The 23186-nt window shown below is 35.2% G+C and overlaps 2 protein-coding genes across 4 annotated transcripts in view; one reads left to right on the top strand and one right to left on the bottom strand.

Moving 5' to 3' along the window:
- Positions 1 to 8043, bottom strand: part of AsnRS-m (asparagine--tRNA ligase, mitochondrial) — a 70339-nt gene extending 62296 nt beyond the window's left edge. The window contains exon 1 of one of the 2 annotated variants that reach the window (XM_081738763.1): positions 7862 to 8043. In XM_081738763.1, the coding sequence (XP_081594889.1) occupies positions 7862 to 8008 (147 nt within the window). In that variant the 5' untranslated portion in view covers positions 8009 to 8043. The remainder of the gene's footprint in view (positions 1 to 7861) is intronic. The other variant, XM_081738764.1, reaches the window with a different exon arrangement.
- A 6004-nt stretch (positions 8044 to 14047) lies between these two features.
- The window catches only part of LOC145670294 (mediator of RNA polymerase II transcription subunit 25-like), a 103602-nt gene continuing 94463 nt past the window's right edge, over positions 14048 to 23186 (top strand). For both annotated transcript variants that reach the window (XM_081738757.1, XM_081738756.1), the window contains exon 1: positions 14048 to 14293. The gene's annotated coding sequence lies outside the window, so the exon portion shown is untranslated. The remainder of the gene's footprint in view (positions 14294 to 23186) is intronic.

Below are 23186 nucleotides of genomic sequence, written 5' to 3'. Positions count from 1 at the left end.
AACCAATGAAATAAATAATATTAAAACAACAAAATGTATAGACTATGGAACTCTTGAAATCTCTGAGGAAGGTTCTAGAAGACTCATCCCCCATATATGTTAGTAGCTAAGTTGGTTCCTTTCTGTACCAGAGTTTAATATTTAATTCACATAGTATTGCTCAGCAAGTGTTAGCGAGTGAAGCCGGGTTAGAGCCCCGCAGGACACATTGTTTCCGTACCTTATTACAGCTCAATGGGAAGGGGAACCTGTGTTCTAGAATCTTGCCCAATCTCTAGATCCATTGAAACTACTTGGGTGAAGGGTGATATTGATCTTATGGTCTAAAAGACTTTCGTGTGTACCAACATGCATCAGTCGTAATAACACTTTTAAGAAAAGCTCTGAAAAAAAAATAAACAAGTAAGTGCTCTTACGTCGCTTTACTAATGCGACTTCATCCAGCGCTAGTAATAAATTCAGACCCCGTAGCAGAACATGCCGCTATCTGCGATGTGATCGCAGAAAATTTGCCGCGCCTGTGCAGAAAAACTGCCAGAGAATAAAAAAAAAAAAAAGCCAACAGAGAAGTATAAAAATACGCCTGCTATGTGTAGATATCTTAAGTGCACGGACAACTCGCATAAATATAGTTTGAACTGGTTTTTACGTCGCATAAGCGTATTTTTAACCATCACAAGTGTTTCATCTGCAGAAAATTTTTGACTTACAAAAGCTCATCGCAGAAAGACAAAGAAAGTTATGCCATCGGGAATTCAGAATAGTTATAATCTCGTATGCACCAATTATAGCTCTCTAGACAATTTCGGGATAAGGTTTAGCAAAAGAGGTCCAGCTATTTTTTCCAAAATATGTTACAATTTCGGTAGTTTCTGTTCACATTAGATTAGTTTGGGCTAGGTTAGGTTAGTACAGTGGAGTCTCGTTAATTCGAACTTGGATAATTCGAAATATTGGATAATTCGAACAGAAGTCCATTCCCCTTGAAAACTGTATTGAAAACAATAGTAAAAAATCGTGGATAAATCGAACTTTTGAACCTATGTTTTGGATAATTCGAACTAAATACAATTGAAAATTTTTAATTTTGGACAGATGTAAACAGAGAAATACAGTTTTAACGTGTTTTCAGTTATCCAGATGCAGCCATAGGGAAGAGTAATACAAAAGATAAATAGAAAATCTATGTAATGATAAGATGAAGGTGAGTGCGGAAGAAGTAAAGATAGAGAACGTGTGCCAATCTCATCTTGTTTCAGAATTGGTTGAAAATTTAAGATGAATTATTGATAAAGTTATATCGTATTCCACACAATACATGAAATTCAAGATTTATTGACCATACAAAAACAATCAAATTTAAGCAAATGAGGTTTACGACTTCTTAAAAGTGAGAACAGAATATTTAAATTGTTACTGGTGTTTAATTGTTTGGGCTATTCAATGTATGTTGTAGTGTTGTACTAAATATATTTCCCATTGTACACGTAGTTCGAATTATGTGGAGTCAATGTCCTTTGTTAGTTTGCGGTATTCGATCACGCAAATAATAAGCTGCTTTAAAGGTAAAGTCTACACCATATGAATATGTTTTTGATGCACAGTACTTTGGTTTGTTTGTTGTTATATATGTGAAAAAATGTTGGATAATTCGAAGTTTTTTCGTGTCCCCTTGGACTTCGAATTAAAAACAGTCCACTGTATATGTTAGATTACATTAGTGCTAGGGTCCAACATAATTTTGCGAAAAAATTATAGGAATTCGTTTATTTGTATTAACCCTTTATCGCACGAATTAATTTTGTCGTGTTGAAATTATTCTTCTTCTTTATCTGTTTATGAATTACGTAGATAAATGTAAATTTTACTTCTATATATTACTTCTGGGGTATCAAGTTACAGGACAGATCTCATGGTTGTATTGCCCTGATAAAAACAGAGTTTAGTGTCGATATCAGCAGAAACCATGTGGTACGGAAGATTGTGAAAGTTATTTGTTTTAATGTTAAGAGAATAAAAAAAGGTTTTGTGAAAAATTTTACAAGTAACAAATGTGCACGTTTTGTGCTTTCTATATGTTTTTTGGCGCACTCTGACACTCTCTGTCCGACCTATGCCACTAGACGAAAACTGTGTGATAGAAAGCTTAACTCCATTGGTGCCACATGGCATCGGCGTGCGCTATTCGCTAATGTACACATTTTAAGAATATCATTATTATTGTTATTTGTTATTGTTTCACTATGATGCCAATTGGCAATCAAAATGCCTTTTAGGTTTAATATAAGGTTAGGTTAGATATAAGTACTTGCTTCTTCAATTTCTCCCGTATATTTTGTATTTTTTACGTACTTCTGGAACTATTCAGCTAAACATGTACCCAATAAAGGACGGTAAGGCTTTAACACAATTGAATATTTTACATATCCCTTTGATTTGCAGTCTCCAATCTTAGCTTTTCTCTGGTTCAAAAAGATGGCACTTAATAGAGAAATCACGTCCTTATGAGCTCCTAAGAAGAATCGAGTGATTTGCATTATAAGTGTACAAAGTGTGGTAAAACAGTGAGAAATGGAATTCTGTGTGATTTATGTGATAAGCGGAATCATTTTTAATGTGTTAAAATAATGGAAAATAACCTTCCAGATGAAAATACGGAACGGTGGTGTCCAGTTGTGTCAGTAATGATGTCAATAGGGTAAAGGATAAAGTCTATCAAGATGAAACAAATGATTGTAAACATTGCGATAGGAAATCCTTGAGAGAGATTATAACACTTTTACAACAGACTTGCAAAAATTACAAGTTGAAAACGATAAACTTAAAGAACATAGTAGTGCAAGGCCTTTTGATAATTATATACAGAATGGATATTCGGACACAAATAATGGGCATAGAAGGTGGGAAACTGTCTCTAAAAAGAACACTTGCAAAACCCAGCAATATACATTTCTCTTTCTCCGATTCAAAATAGGATCAAGTTAATAAAAAAACCGTGGACGTGGATAATATAGTTACAGCTCCGAAACAAAACGAGGTTAGCACGGAGCAGGATGAACTTAGTAGAAACAAAATTTATAATTATGAAATGTGTGGAAGTGTAGTAAGTAATAACTGTCAAAGGAAACCTAAATACAACTGTTTGCTGATAGCGAAGGCAGAAATATTGCCACGGAATTGATAAGAAGAGGATTCAATGCTACCGGTTTTGTGAAACAGGGGGCAAAATTTATGGCAGTAAATGCAAATTGCAAGAGAATGTGTTCAATTATGGGTGCAAATGATGTCGTGGTCTTGAAAGCGGGAACAAATGATGTGGCGAAAAACAAAACGAACGAATTGAGGTGGTCTCTTAAGCGTAGATTGATAGAACTTCGGAATACAAGTGTGGTGTTCTTTCTGTTCCCCATCGTTATGATTTACCAAGTTGGTCATGTATTAATAATGAGGTTGACAGTGCGAATCAAAAACTCTCCATCCTTTGCAAACACTATACTAATGTGAAGTTTGTAGATATAAGTAAAATTGGTAGTCATTTTCATACACTGCATTTAAATAGTTTGAGTAAATCCTATGTATGTGATAAAATTGTGTGCGCGAAATAATCCTAAACCAAGATTTTTGTAAAAGTACATTAGGTAGGGTTATACAGGTACTTCCAAAAAACGGGTAGTAGTAACTGAGGTCGATCGGGCAAGAATGGTACACCCTATTGTGAATAGTAAATCTAATGTGCCCAAGAGTATACTAGGTTTAAGAGATAAGTACAATTATAGTATAGGATACATTAATACACAAGGTCTTGATATGAAACCTTTGGTCCTAAATGAATTGGCCAATGAGAATAATATCGATGTTATCTGTTTATCTGAACATTGGTGTCACGAAGATAATATTAAATTTAACAAACTGGATAATTATCACATAGTAAATAGTTACTGTAGAAAGCGTTACATACGAGGAGGGGTAGCTATATATTTAAGTACCGAGATTACAAGAAATTGTATTTCGTTAAATCTTGAGCACCTTTGTGAAGAACTAAACTTTGAACTTTCAGGAATCGTCATTAGTGATATAAAACTAATTATAGTATCCCAGTATAGATCCCCTAATGGAGACCCCCTTTAAATTTTTAGACAAACTTGAAAATTTATTGAATTATCTTAGCAAGCCTAATTTTAATAACTATAAGATTATTATTGGGGGAGATCTTAATGCAGAGTTTGATGTAACAACTAATAAAGAGACAGTCACTGAATTCAAAAATCTTTTAAGACAATTTAACTTTTACTACGTAAATAGTAAGCCCACGACGGGTAGAGCTTATGCTACTAGTACAGTTATAGACTTTGCCTTTTCCGATCATAATTTGGTTTTACTTAAGATAAATAAGACTTTCGAAATTCACAATATTATAGATGTAAGATATGTTACCACTAGGCCATTAAATGAAGATAAAATGATAAATTTTAAAACTACCTTATCTTATGTAAATTGGGTCGATTACCTGGGCGGCTCCAGCAATGTTTATGGAAAAACACTATCAGCCAATGAGGTATTTAACACGTTCGCTGCTGAGGACACCCATCGGCGTCCAGTACTGAATTTGGCATATGCGCCGGACGCCTCTCGGCGCTTGTCCCTGCAGCTGATTCACTTTACCACCAGCGCTAGTGCAGGTATTGACGGGAAAGTGAATCAGCTGCAGGGACAAGCGCCGAACGGCGTCCGGTGCATATGCCAAATTTAGTACTGGACGCCGATGGGCGTCCTCAGCAGCGAACGTGTTAAACGTTTCCTTGATTGTTCCTTCATATTTTCAACTCACAAATTCCAAAAAAGAAATGTAAAGTTATTACTAAAAACAATAGAAAGGGAAACAGAAACAACAAAATGGAATGGTTACTACAAAATCGGCTAATATGAAATGTAAACTAATGATACTGTATAATCGATATAATAATGTAAAGTCTAAAACAAACAAACAAAGATGCATATATAAGCGCTACGAAGGAATACAAATTTGCTATAATTGCAGCTAAGAAAAAAATATCATGAACATTGAAGCATCAAGTAATAAATGTAAAGCTGCATGGAAGATAATAAATTCCGTTGCAAACGAGAATAAGAAAGAAACATCCAATGAATTAAATAATTTTTTATTGAATCTGTTGATAGAATACGTAGCTATGTAGCATGCTCTACTACACCAGGGTCAAACACCACTATACCAAACCGTGTACAGCATACCAATTATATATTTAATTTTGTAAGTGTTACTCCTAATGAAATACAGGATATAGTCAACAAAATGAAGTATTCTTAAAGTACTGACATATATGATTTATCAAGTAATCTAATTAAAAAAGTAATAGATCATATATTATTTCCCTTCATTTTTTGTATCAATAAATGCTTAATTGGGGGATATTTTCCGACTGTACTCAAAGTAAGTAAAGTAATTCCAATTTATAAGAAAGGTGACAAGAGTGATCCAAGTAGTTACCGACCAGTTTCTCTAGTCCCTATTTTCTCAAAAAATAATAGAAGCAGCTATGTATTCTCAGCTAAGTAAAATTTTTAATGAGTATAACTTAATAAGTAAATCTCAATTTGGTTTTAGGGCAGGCCTATCAACAGTTAACGCCCTTGACGTGCTGGTGAGAGAGGTTACACAAGCTTTTGATTGCGTAGCCCACAGCCTACTGTTGAATAAATGAACTAGTTATGGCATAAATGGCACTGGACTGACCTTAATTAAAACATATTTGGAAGACCGAAAGCAAGTTGTCTTTACAAACGGTATATAGTCTCAAATGAAAAGTCTAAAGTATGGCGTTCCTCAAGGGTCGGTGCTTGGTCCACTGTTGTTTACCATAATGATCAATGATCTAGCAAGTTGTGTACAAGCTCAATCAATATTGGATGCTGATGACTCCACTTTTGTGAACATATGAAAATGAAATGAAATCTTTGAGTTTTACGTCTCACGGTTATGCCGGTTAGGCTAAAGGAGACGGTGATTATGAGAAATGAATGAAATGGTGGAATGAAGAAAGTGGGAGGAAACGGGAGAACCCCGAGAAAACCCACGAGCACGGTTTGTCCACCACAAAATCCACACGGCGCGAGCTGGGATCGAACCCGGGACCCCAAGCACTGGAGGTGAACGCTCTACCACTGAGCCACCGCGCCCCCTTTTGTGAACATAAATCACGATGTAAATAACCTTGTACATTTGGCAAAAAGCGTTTTAACTGAAGCAAGTAAGTGCTTTGAAGTTATTTGTTTTCATCTTTATAGAAGTAAAACACAACACATGTTATTCGGCTTGAGAGAAGTTCCAAATATTAACATCACAAATAGTGTAAAATTTCTGGGTATTTATGTCGATAATAGATCATGGGGACCACATATTCGGTATATGGCTGGTAAATTATCTAGAGTTGTCTACCTTCTGAAAAAACTGAAACATTATGTATCGGATGGTTACGTAAGAACTGCATATTTTGCATTCTTTCAAAGTATTCTCTCATACGGTATACTCTTTTGGGGAAATGCTTCACGTATCAATGATATCCTATTAATACAGAAAAAAAGTAATTAGAATTATCACAAATTCACATCAAACACTGCATTGTAAACCTTTATTTAGAAATTTGAGAATATTAACTGTGATAAATTTTTATATATATAGCTATTTTGTTTGTGAAAAACAGACTACCTCAATTACAGTACAGATACAACTTGCATTCGTACAATACAAGGTACAATAAACTCATAGATGTACCATATAAGAGACTGAATAAGTCGAAGAATAACTATGATGTACTAGGCATAAAATTGTATAATGAGTTACCAAGTGAATATCGTCAAGTCCCATGAATGTGTTTAAACATAAACTTTACAATTGGCTATTAAAAAGGCCGTTTTATTCATTAGATGAATACTTTGCGCAAATTAAATGTGAAAGTTGACATATTGTAATATTTTGATATATTGACGTTGTCTATTGCCATAATTGGTTCAAGGACAATAAAGTTATTATTTTCAACAGTTCGTAAGAATGCACATTGTGCAGGACATTCATAGGAACCGATACAATAAATAGCAATACAGCAATGGCAACAAAATGGATCGAAACTTCCCTAACCCTAAGCTAACCCGGCCCTACTCGACTTATTCCTACCTTGCGTCATATCAACAACGTAACAAAATCACTTGTTCTGCATAAAGTGCTCTTGCCGTTCGTAAATTTACAGCATAGTGATTTTACAACTAACATTGCATGCATGCATGCCATCATACCGTAAATATGTGGAAAGGGGTGTAACAAAGCTAATGGCGTCAATAGGAAAAAATTCTCAAGTGCATGACTTTTTTCACATGCTTGTATTTTTTATTGCGTGCATTTTTACTACACGGATCCACAGTATTAGTAGTAGGAGTAGGAACGGGTTAGAAGCGCCGCAGGGGTTCGTTGCGACCTGTTCTCGACATAAAATGGGCAAATTGAGATCTTCTCCAAACTTTCAGGTACATTTTACAATCTATGGATCCGTATAGTATAATTGCACCGTTTATTGGCGATATCTAATCAACCTGTAACAAACAGTATCAGCGGTGTTTTCGCACTGCTGAAACTGGAGATGAATTTTATGGGGTCTGTTACCCAATATTTCATATTAATTTATATTCTAGCCTATAACTATTGCACCTTGTTGAAATTACGGACTTAAGGCTTTGATACGGACCAGATGCAATACATGTAGAACGTTTCAAAATGAAAAAAATGAACAAATTAAGTGCATCCAACACTGATCAGTATCAGAGAAAATATACATATATGCTCTGCTATTACCTTAACTGTGCAATATTCATCTTCACTTCGCTTGCTCTTATATATACTTGCAATACTTCTCTGTGTTGAAATAAAGCGGATTATATTTCTGAAACATGCTATCTTCCATAAAGAATCTACCCTGTAACTCCCTCGAAGACCCACCATTTTGTCTTGTCTTGTTGTACACCATTATCGGTCAAATCGGTAGGTGCACCAGCTCTATAATCGTGTGTGCTACGAGTGCAAAATTATCTTATGTGTACCTCACACGGAGGATTTGTGATTGAGGAATAAAATTGAATAAAAAACAGGAATTAATTCGGGAAGAAAAAAGGACACAATCGGGAAAAAGGTCAAAATCAAGAAAAGGTCAAAATCGGGAAAGAAGTTCAAACAGCGAAAGAGGGCTGAAAGCCAAGTTGAACAGGGCAAAAAGTTAGAGAAAAGTGGGAAGTGTAAAATCAAAAATGAAAGAATATAGAAAAGAAGGGGATGTATGTACGTGTAAATGTAAAAGAAAGTGTAAGTGTAGTGTAGGTGAATAGGGAATCCCACTCAACTCTCTTCCTAGAGCACCACAACACAAGAGGCACACGCGGTAACGGCAACTGTTAAACTAAACACACAAGGTAACACCTTATAACATATTAATGGATTTATAAGAAAGTCGCAACATTACTAGCAAAGTCGAACATTGCACTAGATAGATTGCAATGATAGTTCAATTGAATAAAATAATGAAAGTAACGTGCTATAATTTAATGATTTAAAAAAAAAAACGTGGTTATCACAGGTGTCATACCAAAATAGCGCAAACCCGAATTCGTCTGCAGTAAACGATATTGTTATAAAGTAAATAATAAAAATAGAAACGTCAGGAGCATATTTTTTTCACACGCTACCCTAGCCAACTGTTTTAAGTTGGTCGCAAGGAAGCTTGTGTGGGTAGATTTAAGTGGCATATACTGGTTTGCTGGCTTGGACTACCACTAACCTTTACAACACCTATACATTAATAATAATAATAATAATAATAATAATAATAATAATAATAATAATAATAATAATAATAATAATAATAATAATAATAATAATAATAATAGCCCTCCCTCTTTGAAATAATGAATAATTGCTAGGGAACCTAGTTTCCCTCTAATTACACCTATGCTCTTTCTACTGGTCTAATCGCTAGCGCGCTCGCAATTGATGGACATAGTCCCGGGTTCGATTCTCGGGGTGAGAGTGTTGAACACAGTACAATGGTTCATAATCTATCTTAGCCTGTCGGTCCATTGAACAAACAAACAAATAATAATGCATAAAAATACGTAGTAGTTTGCAAATAACACTGTTATAAATCAATTACTTAACCTATTAATATGTGCTTCTAGGGATCTTAGGGTCTTGTTTCGTACGAAAATGCCTTGATTACTTCATCGTTAAGGTTATAGTTACACTACTTTCGAAGTTTCTCAAGAAATGTTTTTTTAATCGGCATTAGCCTTAGACTAGATAAATATTCCAGTGTCTCAATTGTTCGACAATAAGATTCAGCGCAGGGAACGTTCTTTCTATGAACTTCTAACTTAACTTCAGGGATTAATTAATTTCGCTTTATGTGTGACACAATTCCATGAACTGGTTTGTTCGAGAAATCAAAGTTTTCTGCTGAATATATTATACTTAACTCATTTTTCAGTCGGACTTGATCAAAATGATTGGCATAAGACTTTAACCATATGTATTTAATGCCTTTTTTGGGAAATTCTCTTTACAAACTAAGAAATTTTGGGAATCCAAAAGATGTATGAATTAAAGCATAATCCAGAAAACCTATCGTTAATCTCCACATACACTCGATCTAGTATGTTGTAGTATAGTTGTTTGTAGTGAACTTCACCATTTCCTTTCCTTTTTTTTTAGTGGCGATTTTGCTGTACTGTCCGAAAACCTTGCAGTTTCCGCATCATTCCAAATGGAAGGAAATCCATTATGTTTGTACTCAGTTACAGTATTTTTTAAAACTTGAACACCTCCTGTAAACAATATACTATGTGAAGGGTTTTTGGTTTAAAAAGTATTGTAGAGTACATCTGTATATCCAAAGAATTCTTAAAAAACTTCAAGTAGAAAAATGAAACTGACTAAATAAATACAAATATTCTTGAACTTGCGAGCTTGTATCATGGTCCAACGTTTCTTCGCTCTCAATATTTAGATACCTTCAACGAAGGCAATGATGTGCTGTTTATATTCCTTTACTTTATTTACAAGCCTGTGTCAATAAAACTTTCCGATTTTTTTTCTCAATAGCATTATGTTATGCAATAGGCAGAGCTTGTTTATTTAACTATCAATAAATTATTTTATTTCCAAAGTTTGTGACATTCATGTTTCTAGTTTTTCGTTGTATGAAGGACGGTTAAAAGACATACTTAATAAATGTTCTTTAATACAGTAACTTAAAAATCCCTCCTGTAGTTTGCCACTTTCTCTCACAATGTTACTAGTGTTATTGAGTTCAGTTTTTACAAAACATGACTTCAAAATACAAAGTACAAATGCAATTACGTCTTCTGACGCTGTTTGCTACACTCGAGAAAAAATATATTTTCTGATTTTGTTACTTGAAAATTACTTTCATAGTCTTTCACTAACTTTTCAGCTTGCTTCTGTAACCAGTCTTCTGCACGACAAGGTTTTAATTGACACACACTCTGTTTCTTTAATTATAATTCTCGTTTTCCTGCAAGAGGTAACTCCAGTATATCACTCACCACCGTCAAGATTTTGTCAGGACAATTCCGATTTATTAGAAAATAAGCAGATCCCGAAGTGGCTCTGTCGTGACTTTAAAATGTCCCTACTTTCAAGTTTATTGATAAAGTTGGTGACTATTATTATTATTATTATTATTATTATTATTATTATTATTATTATTATTATTATTATTATTATTATTATTATTATTATTAGTAGTAGTAGTAGTAGTAGTAGTAGTAGTAGTAGTAATAGTAGTAGTAGTAGTAGTAGTAGTAGTAGTAGTAGTATTGGAGTTTTGTTTCCATGCTATTATACAGTCTTAATAAGAGAAAACCTTCAAACACGCTTCCTTTCTATCAAAATATGATTTGTTGTTCACTAAAAAGTCTCATATTATTCTATTAGTTATTATGGAAAAACAATTGTGCATTTCTACTTTCGTTTGCTGCATGAAGTTTACCTATATTTTGCTTTGAATAGGTAACCCTACTCACGTGTGTAAATAGAAATTTTGCGACCAATAAAGAACGCTGAAATAGGAAATTAGACAATGAAGGAGGCTCAATCTGTAAGATCCTTCACAACGTAACGGAAATAATGAAACAAGTAATTATACAACTATGGCAATTATCGCAAAATATTGTAAAAGGGCGTTTACACTTAGTCGATTTGCGGTCGATTCAGTTGAACTGACGTCACTTTCGACTCAGTCGACTGTGTGTCGATTCAGGATTTAGACTGAATCGACTGCTGCTCGAAAGCGACTAATCGACTGGCAACTGAATTGAAAGACGTTCTATTTTCTGGGGTCCATTTGATCAGATTGCCCAGCGAAGGCGACTTGGTTACCTAGTGTAAACTTCCTAATTTCAAAACGTTTTCAGCAGAAAGGAAAAGTGTCTAGGAAATGGCCCGTTTCGGTACAGCTGAGATAATATTACAGGTCTTATGCAGTGCTTAAAGTGACATCAGGTGAGGTAACGGTATGCAACAAATATGACCACTTAGAACAGTAATATTGACAGAAACCTATAGAAGACCTTTACTCCTGACATTTTTGCACAATGTTTGACGTGAAAAATCTATAGAAAGAGAGAGAGAGAGAGAGAGAGAGAGAGAGAGAGAGAGAGAGAGGACTAATATACTAAATAATTTACTCCCAGTATCATTAGCGTAACAGAAATCAATATGTATAAAATGATTTTGCTTTCCTAAGATTTTGCTTGAGCATATCGAGGATCTAAATATGCAAGAACACGGATAGTACGTTTACTTAAACATCGATTTCACAGTAACATAGTGATTCAATGCGTCCTTTAAGTGGATTAAAACAACAAACCACATGCCAATGTGCTTTTTAGTCTTGTTCTCGTTTCGTAGGCACCCTCGACTCGTCTCTAGTATCTAATATTTAATTATTCTTTCCAATCTCATGTCCATTTCAAAACCATCTTCTGGTCTCGTCTCGTCTCGTGGTCAATACTAATTTTCTTATAATTGTAAACCCAGAAGTCCAGACAATGTGAAAAGAATAATTTTGAATTAAAAAAAAAAAAGAGTCTTGTCAATGTCAGGGGCGGATCCTGGTTAAATATTTTAGGCGGGCGGATTAGGGCTGTTCCGATAATCGAGTAATCGATAACAATTCGATAAAATTTCAAAACCGTTTCGTTGATAAAGAATTTTAGTTTTATCGAATTATCGAACTTTCCAGACTCCCGAAGTGTTCAAGACTTTCGAAGTCATCGAGACTCTCGAAATGCTCGAGACACTCAATGTGTTCGAGACTCTGTAAATGTTCGAGACACTCGAAGTTTTCAAGGGCCGCGGTGGCTCAGTCAAGGGCCGAGGTGGTAGAGCGTTCACCTCTGGTGCTTGGGGTCCCGGGTTCGATCCCAGCCCTCGCCAAGTGAACTTTGTGGTGGACAAACACCGTGTGCGTGGGTTTTCTCGGGGTTCTCCCGTTTCCTCCCACTTTCTTCATTCAACCATTTCACTCATTATCATCATCACCGTCTCCTTTAGCCTAAATGGCATAACCACGGGACGTAAAACTTAAAGATTTTCTCGAAGTTTCCAAGGCACTCGAAGTATTCGAGACATTCTAAATGTTAGAAACATTCGACGAGTTTGAGACATTCGAACTGTTCGTGAGTCTTGAATTGTTTGAAAACAGCAAATACTGAAAGATCTCAGTATGATAGCAATTTATCGAGTCGTTTGAATATTTTGAAAAGTTCAGTTTTATCGGAGTAATTAGAAGAAACAATACAATCGAGGTTATCATACGTGTACATGTACTACATATATGCAGAGTGTTCATTTGTTCATTTTAAAAGTTGCCTTTCATGAAATGAAGTGAAAGGAAAGTTTGTTCCCACAAACTCAATACTCGAACTTTCGATAATACCCGAAACTTCGATAATACTCAAACTTTCGATAATACCCAAAATTTCGATAGTACTCGAAATTTCTATAATACCCGAAACTTCGATAATTTCAAATACTCGAACGCTTTCGAGTAACCGATGACAATTTAATAAATTTTCACTCCCGAAGTTCGATAGGTCCTCAGCCTTATCGAACACCCCTACGGGCGGTACGGTAGTTAGAATTTTTTGAGATGGGTGGACACTGGCGTCTCTGGCATGTAAAATTTGGGGGGACATCAAAGAAAGTGATTTAAATGGTACTACCTAGCCCAACCTGTTTATTAACTTCGATTCTATTTGTTACCTTTCTGCTTACCTTTACGGACCCACTAAGGTATATCAAGAGCTCGATTACAATCGTTTCACAGCCTTAATATTATATTCCAAATAAATATAATTACTATTATTTATATGATATTCTGTCGCTAGTAAATAAATTAGAATAAAATATTGAATATTTTTTACTTCAAAACATTGGGATGACGCGTCCTCCTCTTCCCCCCCCCCCCCGCCAGAGACTCCCGTGGGGGTGGAAATGCTCGTATAAACGTTGAAAAAAATCAAGAGCACAAATTCTGCCATTGAACAGAGTGATAGACAACTGTTATTCCTTTCGAAGCAACAGACATGAAATCTTTGATATTAGAAACATATTTGTTGACTCAATGCTAAATGTGTAAACTTTTTTTTTTTTTTTTTACACGCAAATTACAATTTAAGTAAGTTATTTTTACCGGTATGCCATCCCGACAGATTTTTTAACTTTCGGATGCATAACCAGCTCACTTTAAGCACTGGTCTTCTGTCGTTTAGACTTATGAATATTGCCCTAATATAATAAATTTCATAATCAATTACTACATAAGGCAATTTCAGTAATTCGGTCGACGTGACTGCAAAGCTGCGTCTGTAGTTATTATTTTGTACTCCTTTTAAATTGATATTTTAATTATTAGGTTGCAACCAAAGCTTTACTTTTCTACGATTTTCTACCCTAAATTTATTTAGTGGCCGCTTCAGATGCTTTAGCTAGAAGAGGCGTCTTGAAATGCGCAGCATGGAAAGAAATTTATTTATTTATTTTTTTCCATGTCTGTCGACTTCCGGGATACTGTCTGCTTTCGTAAGCTGTAAATAACGCAACATCGTAATGCGCACATCGTGCGGATTGGGAAATACAAGTGGGTGGATGTCACTTCGGTGGTGCTCGTTGTATTTACAATTTTTGTTAGTATGGGAATAAAGAGAGATTAGGGTGAGTGTAAATATTTTATTTATATATTTGAAGTGGAAAGATATATCAGTAAGGCATCTTTTTAATTGTATTATTTATACGTAAGTGACTGACATTTGTAAGACTGAAGTAGGACAGTATTTCTTTCTTTGCATTTCCGGTATTGCATAGTTTGAAGGTGTCTGCAGCGTAAATAGTATATGGTTTAGGTAATGTATTCAGGCATCTTGTTTAATGAAATCACGCTTGGAAGTGTACTACCTGGCGTAATTTTCTGATCTGCGATTTTTTTTTCCCGTGACCTTATTTGCTTAAAACTCTTGAGATTTAGAGAAACTGAGGGATGAAATTGAATAGTTTTTAAGTAGCCAGTTGATTAAAATTTCCATGTACTCTCTTTGTGAGCAGCTTGGCCATGTAAGATATGAATTACAATGTAAAGTGGAGTTTAGACTAATGGAGTACGTTCGATGTTTTCCCAGCCGCAATCAAACCAGAAATGCCATACATCAAAGACTTAAGAAGTAACAAGTATAATCACAGTTTAAGCGGTTGAATTTTTCGGTCTCGATTTGCCCCGCCGGGTCAAACCTAAGTAAATGTAAGAAACTAAGCCAAACAAAACCTATTCATAAGTATTCTAATGTTGAAAAGCTAGTGGGGCTTAACGTAATAAATGCTAAAAATGGCATTACTCGAGGAGACTATTTTACCAAATTTTGACACATTTCTTACATTTTCAGCTGAGGGTAGAGCTTTGCATTTCTTTTAGAAGAGCGTGCTATTACTACTTACAAGTGACTTCAGGAGGGCTCATTATAAATACAGTGTACACGTAAGGCCTAAAAACAACAGTGCAGAAAACATGAATCAACTTCTGTTAGGTGGCCAGTATGCCATGAGTTCAGCAGGGGGTAGTGTTGTAAAAAACGTTTTTTTTTCTGTGAAGTTTTTTTTTTCTGGTAACTAATATTTATTGATTTATGTTGCAGATTATTGAAATAATCAACAGAACTTGAGTCGAAGCCCTCGTAACTTACAAATAGTTTGTTTCGTTTTACCTATACGAGCTAAATTGTGTGAATTTTGGACCCAGGTCATTTTTGGCGTTTTCTTACATTTTCAGTTAATGACTTATTTCTCAAAAACCGTTCATTCGATTGATATAGTTAAGGCCTTGTTTTTTAGAAAATGGATTTGGCTATTTTTTTGGTGTGAGTTGCCTTGCAGTGTTGCCAATGGGTGGTAAATTATTGAGAGGAATGTAAGGGTGAAAATTTACAAAAAATTCCTTAACCGAATTTCAAATTTTTTTGTATCTAGTACCACTGCTGCTATATGGGTTCAAGTCACCTAAAAAGAAATTTGGTGTGTTGACAAGGTACAGTGAAATCCTGAAGTCGCTGGCTTCCATTCAAAGAGGGAAAGAAAAAATTCTCTGTCATTATACACATGAAATTTTGACACTTTTTACGCCTCAGAAGCAAAATTCAACAGATATGCCGGGGCTACAGCTTCTCTAATTATCCTATTGAAACTTTTTATGGTGCGTTCTGTAGGGCAAAAAGGAAGCTTTCAGGTAGTGGTACGTTTGTTTCAATGTAGCCAGCAAGAGGGTAATAATAGAGGAGAAAAGGAAATTTTCCGAATTTCTCACCTAAAATCGGCAGTTAATTGTTTGGCTGAAAACGCTGCCATCAGACAGACGAACACTATCTGAAAATAATCCTCAGTACTCCAAGAATATATCATACACGTATCATGGCGATATTTAACAAAGTAAGCATGAAATTTTAAAATAATATCTCATTCTACCTCAGAAATTCACCACTTTCTTACCATTTCCAGAACTTGGTTTATTATAAACCTCAACTGTACTTCTCCTAATTACTCTAGTGAAACTTTTTGTGGTGCACTGTGTAGACTAAGGACGAAGCTTTTAGACACTGGTACGTTTGTTCGAGTGTAGCCAGCAAGAGGGAAATAATAGAAAAAATGGATTTTTTTCAAAATTTGTCCCTAAAATCTGGAATTAAAATTTTCTGTAGTTGGCAACACTGCTATCACACAAACACAAACTATCTCAAAATAAACTTTGGTATCCATCTAATATATCCTACAAGTATTGTGACGATATCTAGTAAAGTAAGCATGTCAAGAAAAAATATCTCATTTTAACTTGAAAATATCAGTTATCTTTCCAATTAGAGAACAAGGTCTACTGTAAACCTCAACTGTACTCCCCTAATTATCCTATTGAAACTTTTTATAGTGTGTTGTGTAGGGCAAAGACGAGACTTCCAGATACTGGTATGTTTGTTCCGATGTAGCCAGCAAGAGGGAAATAAGAGACAAAACAGATAATTTTCCTAAAATTTCCCCCTAAAATCTGGGTTTAAAATTTTCTGTACCTGGCAACACTGCTATCAGACAGATGCAAACTTCCTTAAATTAAACATTGGTACACCGCTAATATATCCTGCAAGTATTATGGCGATATTTAAGGAACAAAGCTTCTAATTACCAAAAATATATTACGGTAAACGTAAAACGGAAAAACTAGAAAAATCAAGGGTTAGAACCTAAATACGAATTTTTCGTGCGCCCCCTAATTACCCCATTGTTATGATCTGTACTTGCGTTTGTTAAGTAAGGACAAATGTTCGATTGGCCTAAGTTGACTTGCACTCGGACGTATAGGTACGGATTTATAAACAAAAATCTTGAATTTTTTGCCCAAATTTAGGGAAGTTTTAATTTCCCTGATTGGCAACACTACGCGCAGGCCCGTCCATTTTATGTCAACAGTTAGGTATCTATCTGGCAAGTCTTAAGGAGGTCTTTCTACAACGAAGGAAGCTACAGGGAAAAAAGAAGTAAAGAAAATTCTCGAATTTTTGACGGGTGAAATTTGAGAAGGAAATTCGACACCAGAAGAAAAAGAAATTAATATGATAAACTATGGTCCAACCATATTTGGCATGAATAATATCCCGATATCTTAATTAGTGTCCACACGGGAGCGGATTACCTGGGCCAGCTAGTGTACATTTGATTACATTTTTTTTGACTACTAACCCGTGTTGTTGTAGTTATAGTCTCGACTAATAATAATCAATCTCAATGTATCGGTTTGCAATTCCAGTGCAACTAGCTCTTTTATCTTTATTTCTTCATTTTTCTTCTACATCTGTTAACTTTTTTTTTTAAAAAAAAAAAAAAAACTTATTTCTATCTTCAGTGATAAGGAACTTGTTTCTGACAAAAATAAGACTAGTTGTCATATCAAAACTGTGATAACTTACTAAATGGAACAGATATTCGCTACTATTCGAGAATTGAATTCTTGCATTTGAAAACAATCAAGCAATTTCTGCTCGGATTGATTCGACCATTTGCTTTAGCATTGTCCATGTGACCTTAAACTAATGCAACCTAAACATAATTTATGAATGTAGTGTTCAAATAGGCCAGCTTAGTAAATGTAACTACCATCATCATGAAGTCTGTTTCCAACAAGAAATATTTAATTTAAATAATATACTTATAACTAGAGACCGGATGTTAGGCAAAATGCCTATTCTTTAATGCTAAAGATATGATCAAAAATAACGTTTTAAAGTTTATATCGGGGATTATAGGTTCGATTTAAGCCAACTTTATATTGCCTATTTCGCCCCTCATTGCCTAAATAATTGCTTTAGTGCGTAATGTTGCGTATTCTATGCATTTTCTTTGAAATAAGATGTAATTGGGAAATATATATAATTTATATACTGTGAATAACACAGGCACGTGGTATATTACAATCTCTCTCTCTCTCTCTCTCTCTCTCTCTCTCTCTCTCTATATATATATATATATATATATATATATATATATAATATGAATACATACCAAGCTTCGTTTATTACATATAGAATGAAAGAAGACATTAAGAGACAGGTATGTTGCTATATTCTATGAACACTATTTATGACGAATCTATTTTTCAAATTGTTTTGAGTATTTATCTTCATTATTTCGAGTTACATTTTAGTTCCTATTTTACTGCTTATTTTTTAAATTTTAAGTGCCTATTTCCCTGCCTATTTAACAAGTTTTTCATGCCTAAACATCCGGTCTCTACTTATAACAGATTTTGCCGCTCCATGCAAATGCACGTGTTACAGATATGGTAGAGCCGGCTCTGCATATCATATATATCTAGTCAACAAATTATTTATGTATATGATATTTAGAAAAAATACTATTAGGCAAATTGGTATTAGTATCTACCTTTAGACAAGTTATTTGAATTTTATACTGTTCGTGACATTATTTTCGTACATATAAAAGGCTTGCTTTCACGAAAGAACAAAATTTCATTTCTACTTTTATTTCTTAGTTGATATTGATTAAAACTGCTGAAACCGAATTGTTAATAGCTATGGTATTCATGTAAATTGTAAAATATTTATAGCGTATCAGTACGCATACAATACTTACACTATTATTCAAGATTCAAATCAATATGCTGTGCACTGACAGTAATTACTTATTTCTACACTCTCGTTCCTTCATATCGAATGTTTCATATCGTATTTTTACCTATAAATTTTCGATCTGGTAGACCTGTCTACTCGAGTAAATCCATGAAAATTATTATTCATTCTTTCTAAGTGTGTTTAGGTTTTAGTTCCTTGAAAAACGCTATATGATGGCATTTAGTATCTCTCCCAAATCTATGGACGGTTCCGGAGCCGGTACTGTAAGTTATAGTGAGACGTTGTAAGCATCTATGCGTATACCCTATGGACGCACACGCTCAGTAACTCGGGTCCCCTGCTACGCTCCTCCTCTGCCTCGGTTAGATAGCATTTGTTGTTCATTGGTGACCTAGCACAAGTTGGTTCGTTTTTATGCACTGTACTTTTTATACCTATGTCCACACTGTATTTATACTAATGAGTACATCACAGTTTCAAATAACCGACCGTAATCACTGCCAAGTAAGCCAAAGCCACTTCCAGTGATTTGGGGCGGAAAGTAAGGGCATTACTCAAGCAGACGGTTCTACCAAATTTTCACATATTTATTGCACTTTAAGGTTACTTTTTGCAAAACATGCACTACATGAGGAGCTAGTGCATAAACCACGAACCAACTTGTGCTAAGTGGCCACTAAAATCATGAATGCTATCTAAGAGAGTCAGGGCAGGGGGGCCCGAGCGGAGCGAAAGGGTGCGTCCGTAAGGAGCAGGCGCGTCAGCGACAGGGGGCATACATATGATATCCGCAATAATTTTGACCTTCTAAAGCACTTAAATAACCGTAATAATTCTTACCTTAAAAATGGCTTCACTAGTTTCCCGGGTACAAATGGCCCGCTGCGAGGAGAAATTCGTCTGTTTTGAATTTTTACTTCTTTTCCACACTTGATTTTAGTTTTTAGCATACAGTGACGCTGCAAAAACTTCCACAATTCTTTGTAATAAAATCGTATGTTTGCATTATGTCCATTGCTAACACGAACAGAACGTTCCCGACGTTTATTTCCACCTTCTCCATTTTCTTGTATTCTTTCGATTCAGTAAATAGTTACAGTTAAAATACGTTCACTACCATTCAAAATGTATTTCAATATATCTAATGACAGAAATTACTTATATTCACACTCTAATTCTTTTACGAAAAGTATTTCACATTGTATTTTACCTATAAATTTTGATTTCGGTAGAACCGTCTGCTCGAGTGAAACCAAAGTAAATAATAAGTTTCATTGCACACTATATGTTTACTTTACAAGGATAACATCATAATGTTTATAAATACGGCATTTTCTGCACAAAATTCGGTGCAGATTAGCAATCGGTTCACCAGTAGTAGTAGTAGGGGAGCTTGAGGCAAAAAAAAAAAAAAAAAAAAAGGCCAAACTGCACTTTGTGTTAAAAAGGTGCCACGCGGATATGTTGTTCCCCTAATCCAACTAAGCAGGAATCGAAGTGGCACCACTCCGACAGGTGGCCAGAATCCAATATGGCGGCTATCAAATATGGCCGCCTCTGCGAATTCATAGTGTTGGTTTTAGAGGTCTGTATCTCCTTAAGAGTCTTCATCCCGACGAAATTAAAATACCGCTAATTTTACAGTAATTATGTGATATCTACAAATAGATAAAATATAATCGAAATGTGGAACAAGAGCGCCCTAGACAACAATATTTTACATGAGAAACCGTTATCACGACTCACTTATCTGCTTTCGATTTCGAGCCATTTTGAAAATCGGCATTTATTTTCGCGTTTCTAAACATCTGAAAATGGAAAGCCAGTAGGTGACTTGGGATAACGGTACCTCACGCAAAATAATATTGTCTAGAGCGCTCTTGTTCCACATTTCAGTTATCTTTTATCTATTTGAAGATATCACATAATTACTGTATTTAATTAGCGGTATTTTAATTTCGCCGGGATAAAGACTCTTAACTAATAGTCCAATCTTCACGATTCAAAAACCTAAGTGACGTAGAAGGTAGCAGGGTCTAATAAATTAGCAAAAGTTTTTACCTAACTCTGAAATTAACACCTACAGAAATTATTTAATTTGGAACTTTGCATTTCTTATGATGGAGTTTACTCATATTTTTTATAATAAGTAAACGGCTGGGATTATCGAAAAAGATCTCATTTAACTTTTTAAAGAGTGTTAAATTGTCTTTCGTGTCGTGTATGGTTAATTCAGATTGGTTAATAAACAACGAAGTTATGATAATTTAAAGATTCACGTTGAGTCGATTGATTTTCCCGAATTTCGAATGAGAGTTTATTTACCGTAATAAAACATCACTGATAGATGCTGCATTGTTCGAAACAAATCATTCTTTTGTAATGTGTTCTTCATAAGTCCCATTTTCACCAGAGCACAAGACAGCCTGACCAAGCCCGGTTATATGAATCCAAGGCTAGAGTGCAGTTTATGCCGAACAAGTGATTTTGTTACTGAAAGTGGCATTGGAGGAACAGAATCACAAGCACTGGAACAGGTACGGAATCGTTGTTTTTATTCCTTCTGTTGAGAATTTTTAACGCTTGGTGGCAGTGATATTGTCTCCTGTGCTGTGGTTGGTTGGTTGTGTTGATGTCGCTGATTGGTTGTTATGTACTCTTGAGTGATCATGCTGTATGTTTGAATTTGGAAGTTGAATATGTGTTACTTTTGTGAAGAAAAGAGAACATAGTGACGTGTGTCAGCTGAAGTCAGTTTTGATGTCGGTTCGTTCTTGTAATATTATCCAGGATTTGAACACACCGTTTCGCGAGTTTGATTGTTCTGATATTAGTTATTATTATTACTATTATTATTATTATTATTATTATTATTATTATTATTATTATTTTGCTTAAACATGTTTGTGATACTGAAGTGAATATTGTGTGGATTGATTAACATTGAAAAGAGTTTGTTCGGTAGACGCAAATTTAATGTCGGTCGAATACGCCGTAGTCAAAGTTGGATAGTCGGTGGTATTTGCATTGAAATTAATGAGATATTTTTGAGTGAGTGTAGTGAGAACTCTCGCAGTGCTGATTCCCTTTTAAAAATTATTTCTAAGCATGTACATCCTGACTCCCGTTATTATTACTGATTATTGGAAGGGGAACATGGGTTTGGATAAGAGACGGTGGACTCATATGACTGTGAATCATTCGCATAACTTTGTTGATCCCGAGAGTGGTGCACACACACACTCTATCGAGAATGTGTGGTTGCATTTAAAGAGGAATTTAAATTTAACTTATCGTTCTGATAATTGTAAGGGTTGGGTACGAGCCCCCAGTTCGTAACGGTTATGGGCGTACCTCTCTGCGTGCGAGTGCTATTACTAGGCTCCCAGTATCTAAATTTTTTACCTCACCCACCAGTTAACAGCTATCTTTCCAAAAGAATATTCCTCTGGAGGAGGAATGATAAAACCACTAATTTCAAATAATTAACTTCACCAAGGTTGTTTTCGACCAGATCGGTTTAAGATCTCCTCTCTCCCTTATTTCCTTTAACTTACTCAAAGGAGGCAGAGAGAAAAGATGGGTTAAATATCTCTTAATCCTTTAAATATCCTGGTACAACCTTTCTTGTCGACCAATTCTAAATTAACCAATTTATTCATCCTGTTTGCAAGAATCTAGAGGAGTTCTTATTACAACTAGCATACCAGACTCAAATTATAATGAAAACTCATCAAGTTTCCTCTTTTTGATATCTTTATTTCAATAAAGAGCGAATGATAGCTGAGAATAGTCTATGATCTCTAGATAAAATATTTATCTTTCTCTATTTGCCCTCCCGGAGACTGAGAGGGGCTTAAGTATATATCTATCCTAATCCCTAAAGAGTAGGGAATTAGTTCCTACTATAATAGATCTAAGACTTTCCTACTTCAGTCATTAAGACAAAATCACATAAACTAATACTCAGGGTCCATTCAGGAAGCGTTCTCTTACAAGCTGATGAAGTGAACCAATTTTCAGTACTAAAGGTGCCTTCATTCACTTATCCAGCACCTAAACCTAGGCGAGGAAAAGCCTGGAACCAGACCTTCCTCAAGAGGGATACTATCTAACAAAATTTACTAGGAATAGGTTCAGACAGGATATAGGAGTAGACCCCAATAAGAGGCCTTTCTAGATCAGCACTCAGATCTATAGAGATAGGTTAAATTCACCCGTTCCAGTCCCCTAGCATTCTAGAGCGGAACTAAATGTGTGTGTGTGTGTTTTTTTTTTAAAAAAAACAAACTATCAGCCTGGCCTTACATAGCCAGACATCGGCCGGACTCGAACCGGGAGCCCTCCAATTCAAAAGCAATATGCCTATCCATTGGACTCAAGCAAGGAGCCCAGACAAACTCCAATGTAAACTACAAACACTAAAT

Source organism: Thermobia domestica, chromosome 14, assembly GCF_964235325.1.
Source record: "Thermobia domestica chromosome 14, izTheDome1.hap1.1, whole genome shotgun sequence".
In the NCBI taxonomy this organism is placed as follows: domain Eukaryota; kingdom Metazoa; phylum Arthropoda; class Insecta; order Zygentoma; family Lepismatidae; genus Thermobia; species Thermobia domestica.
Note: the sequence above shows the minus strand (reverse complement) of the source record. Positions and strands in the feature narration are given on the sequence as shown.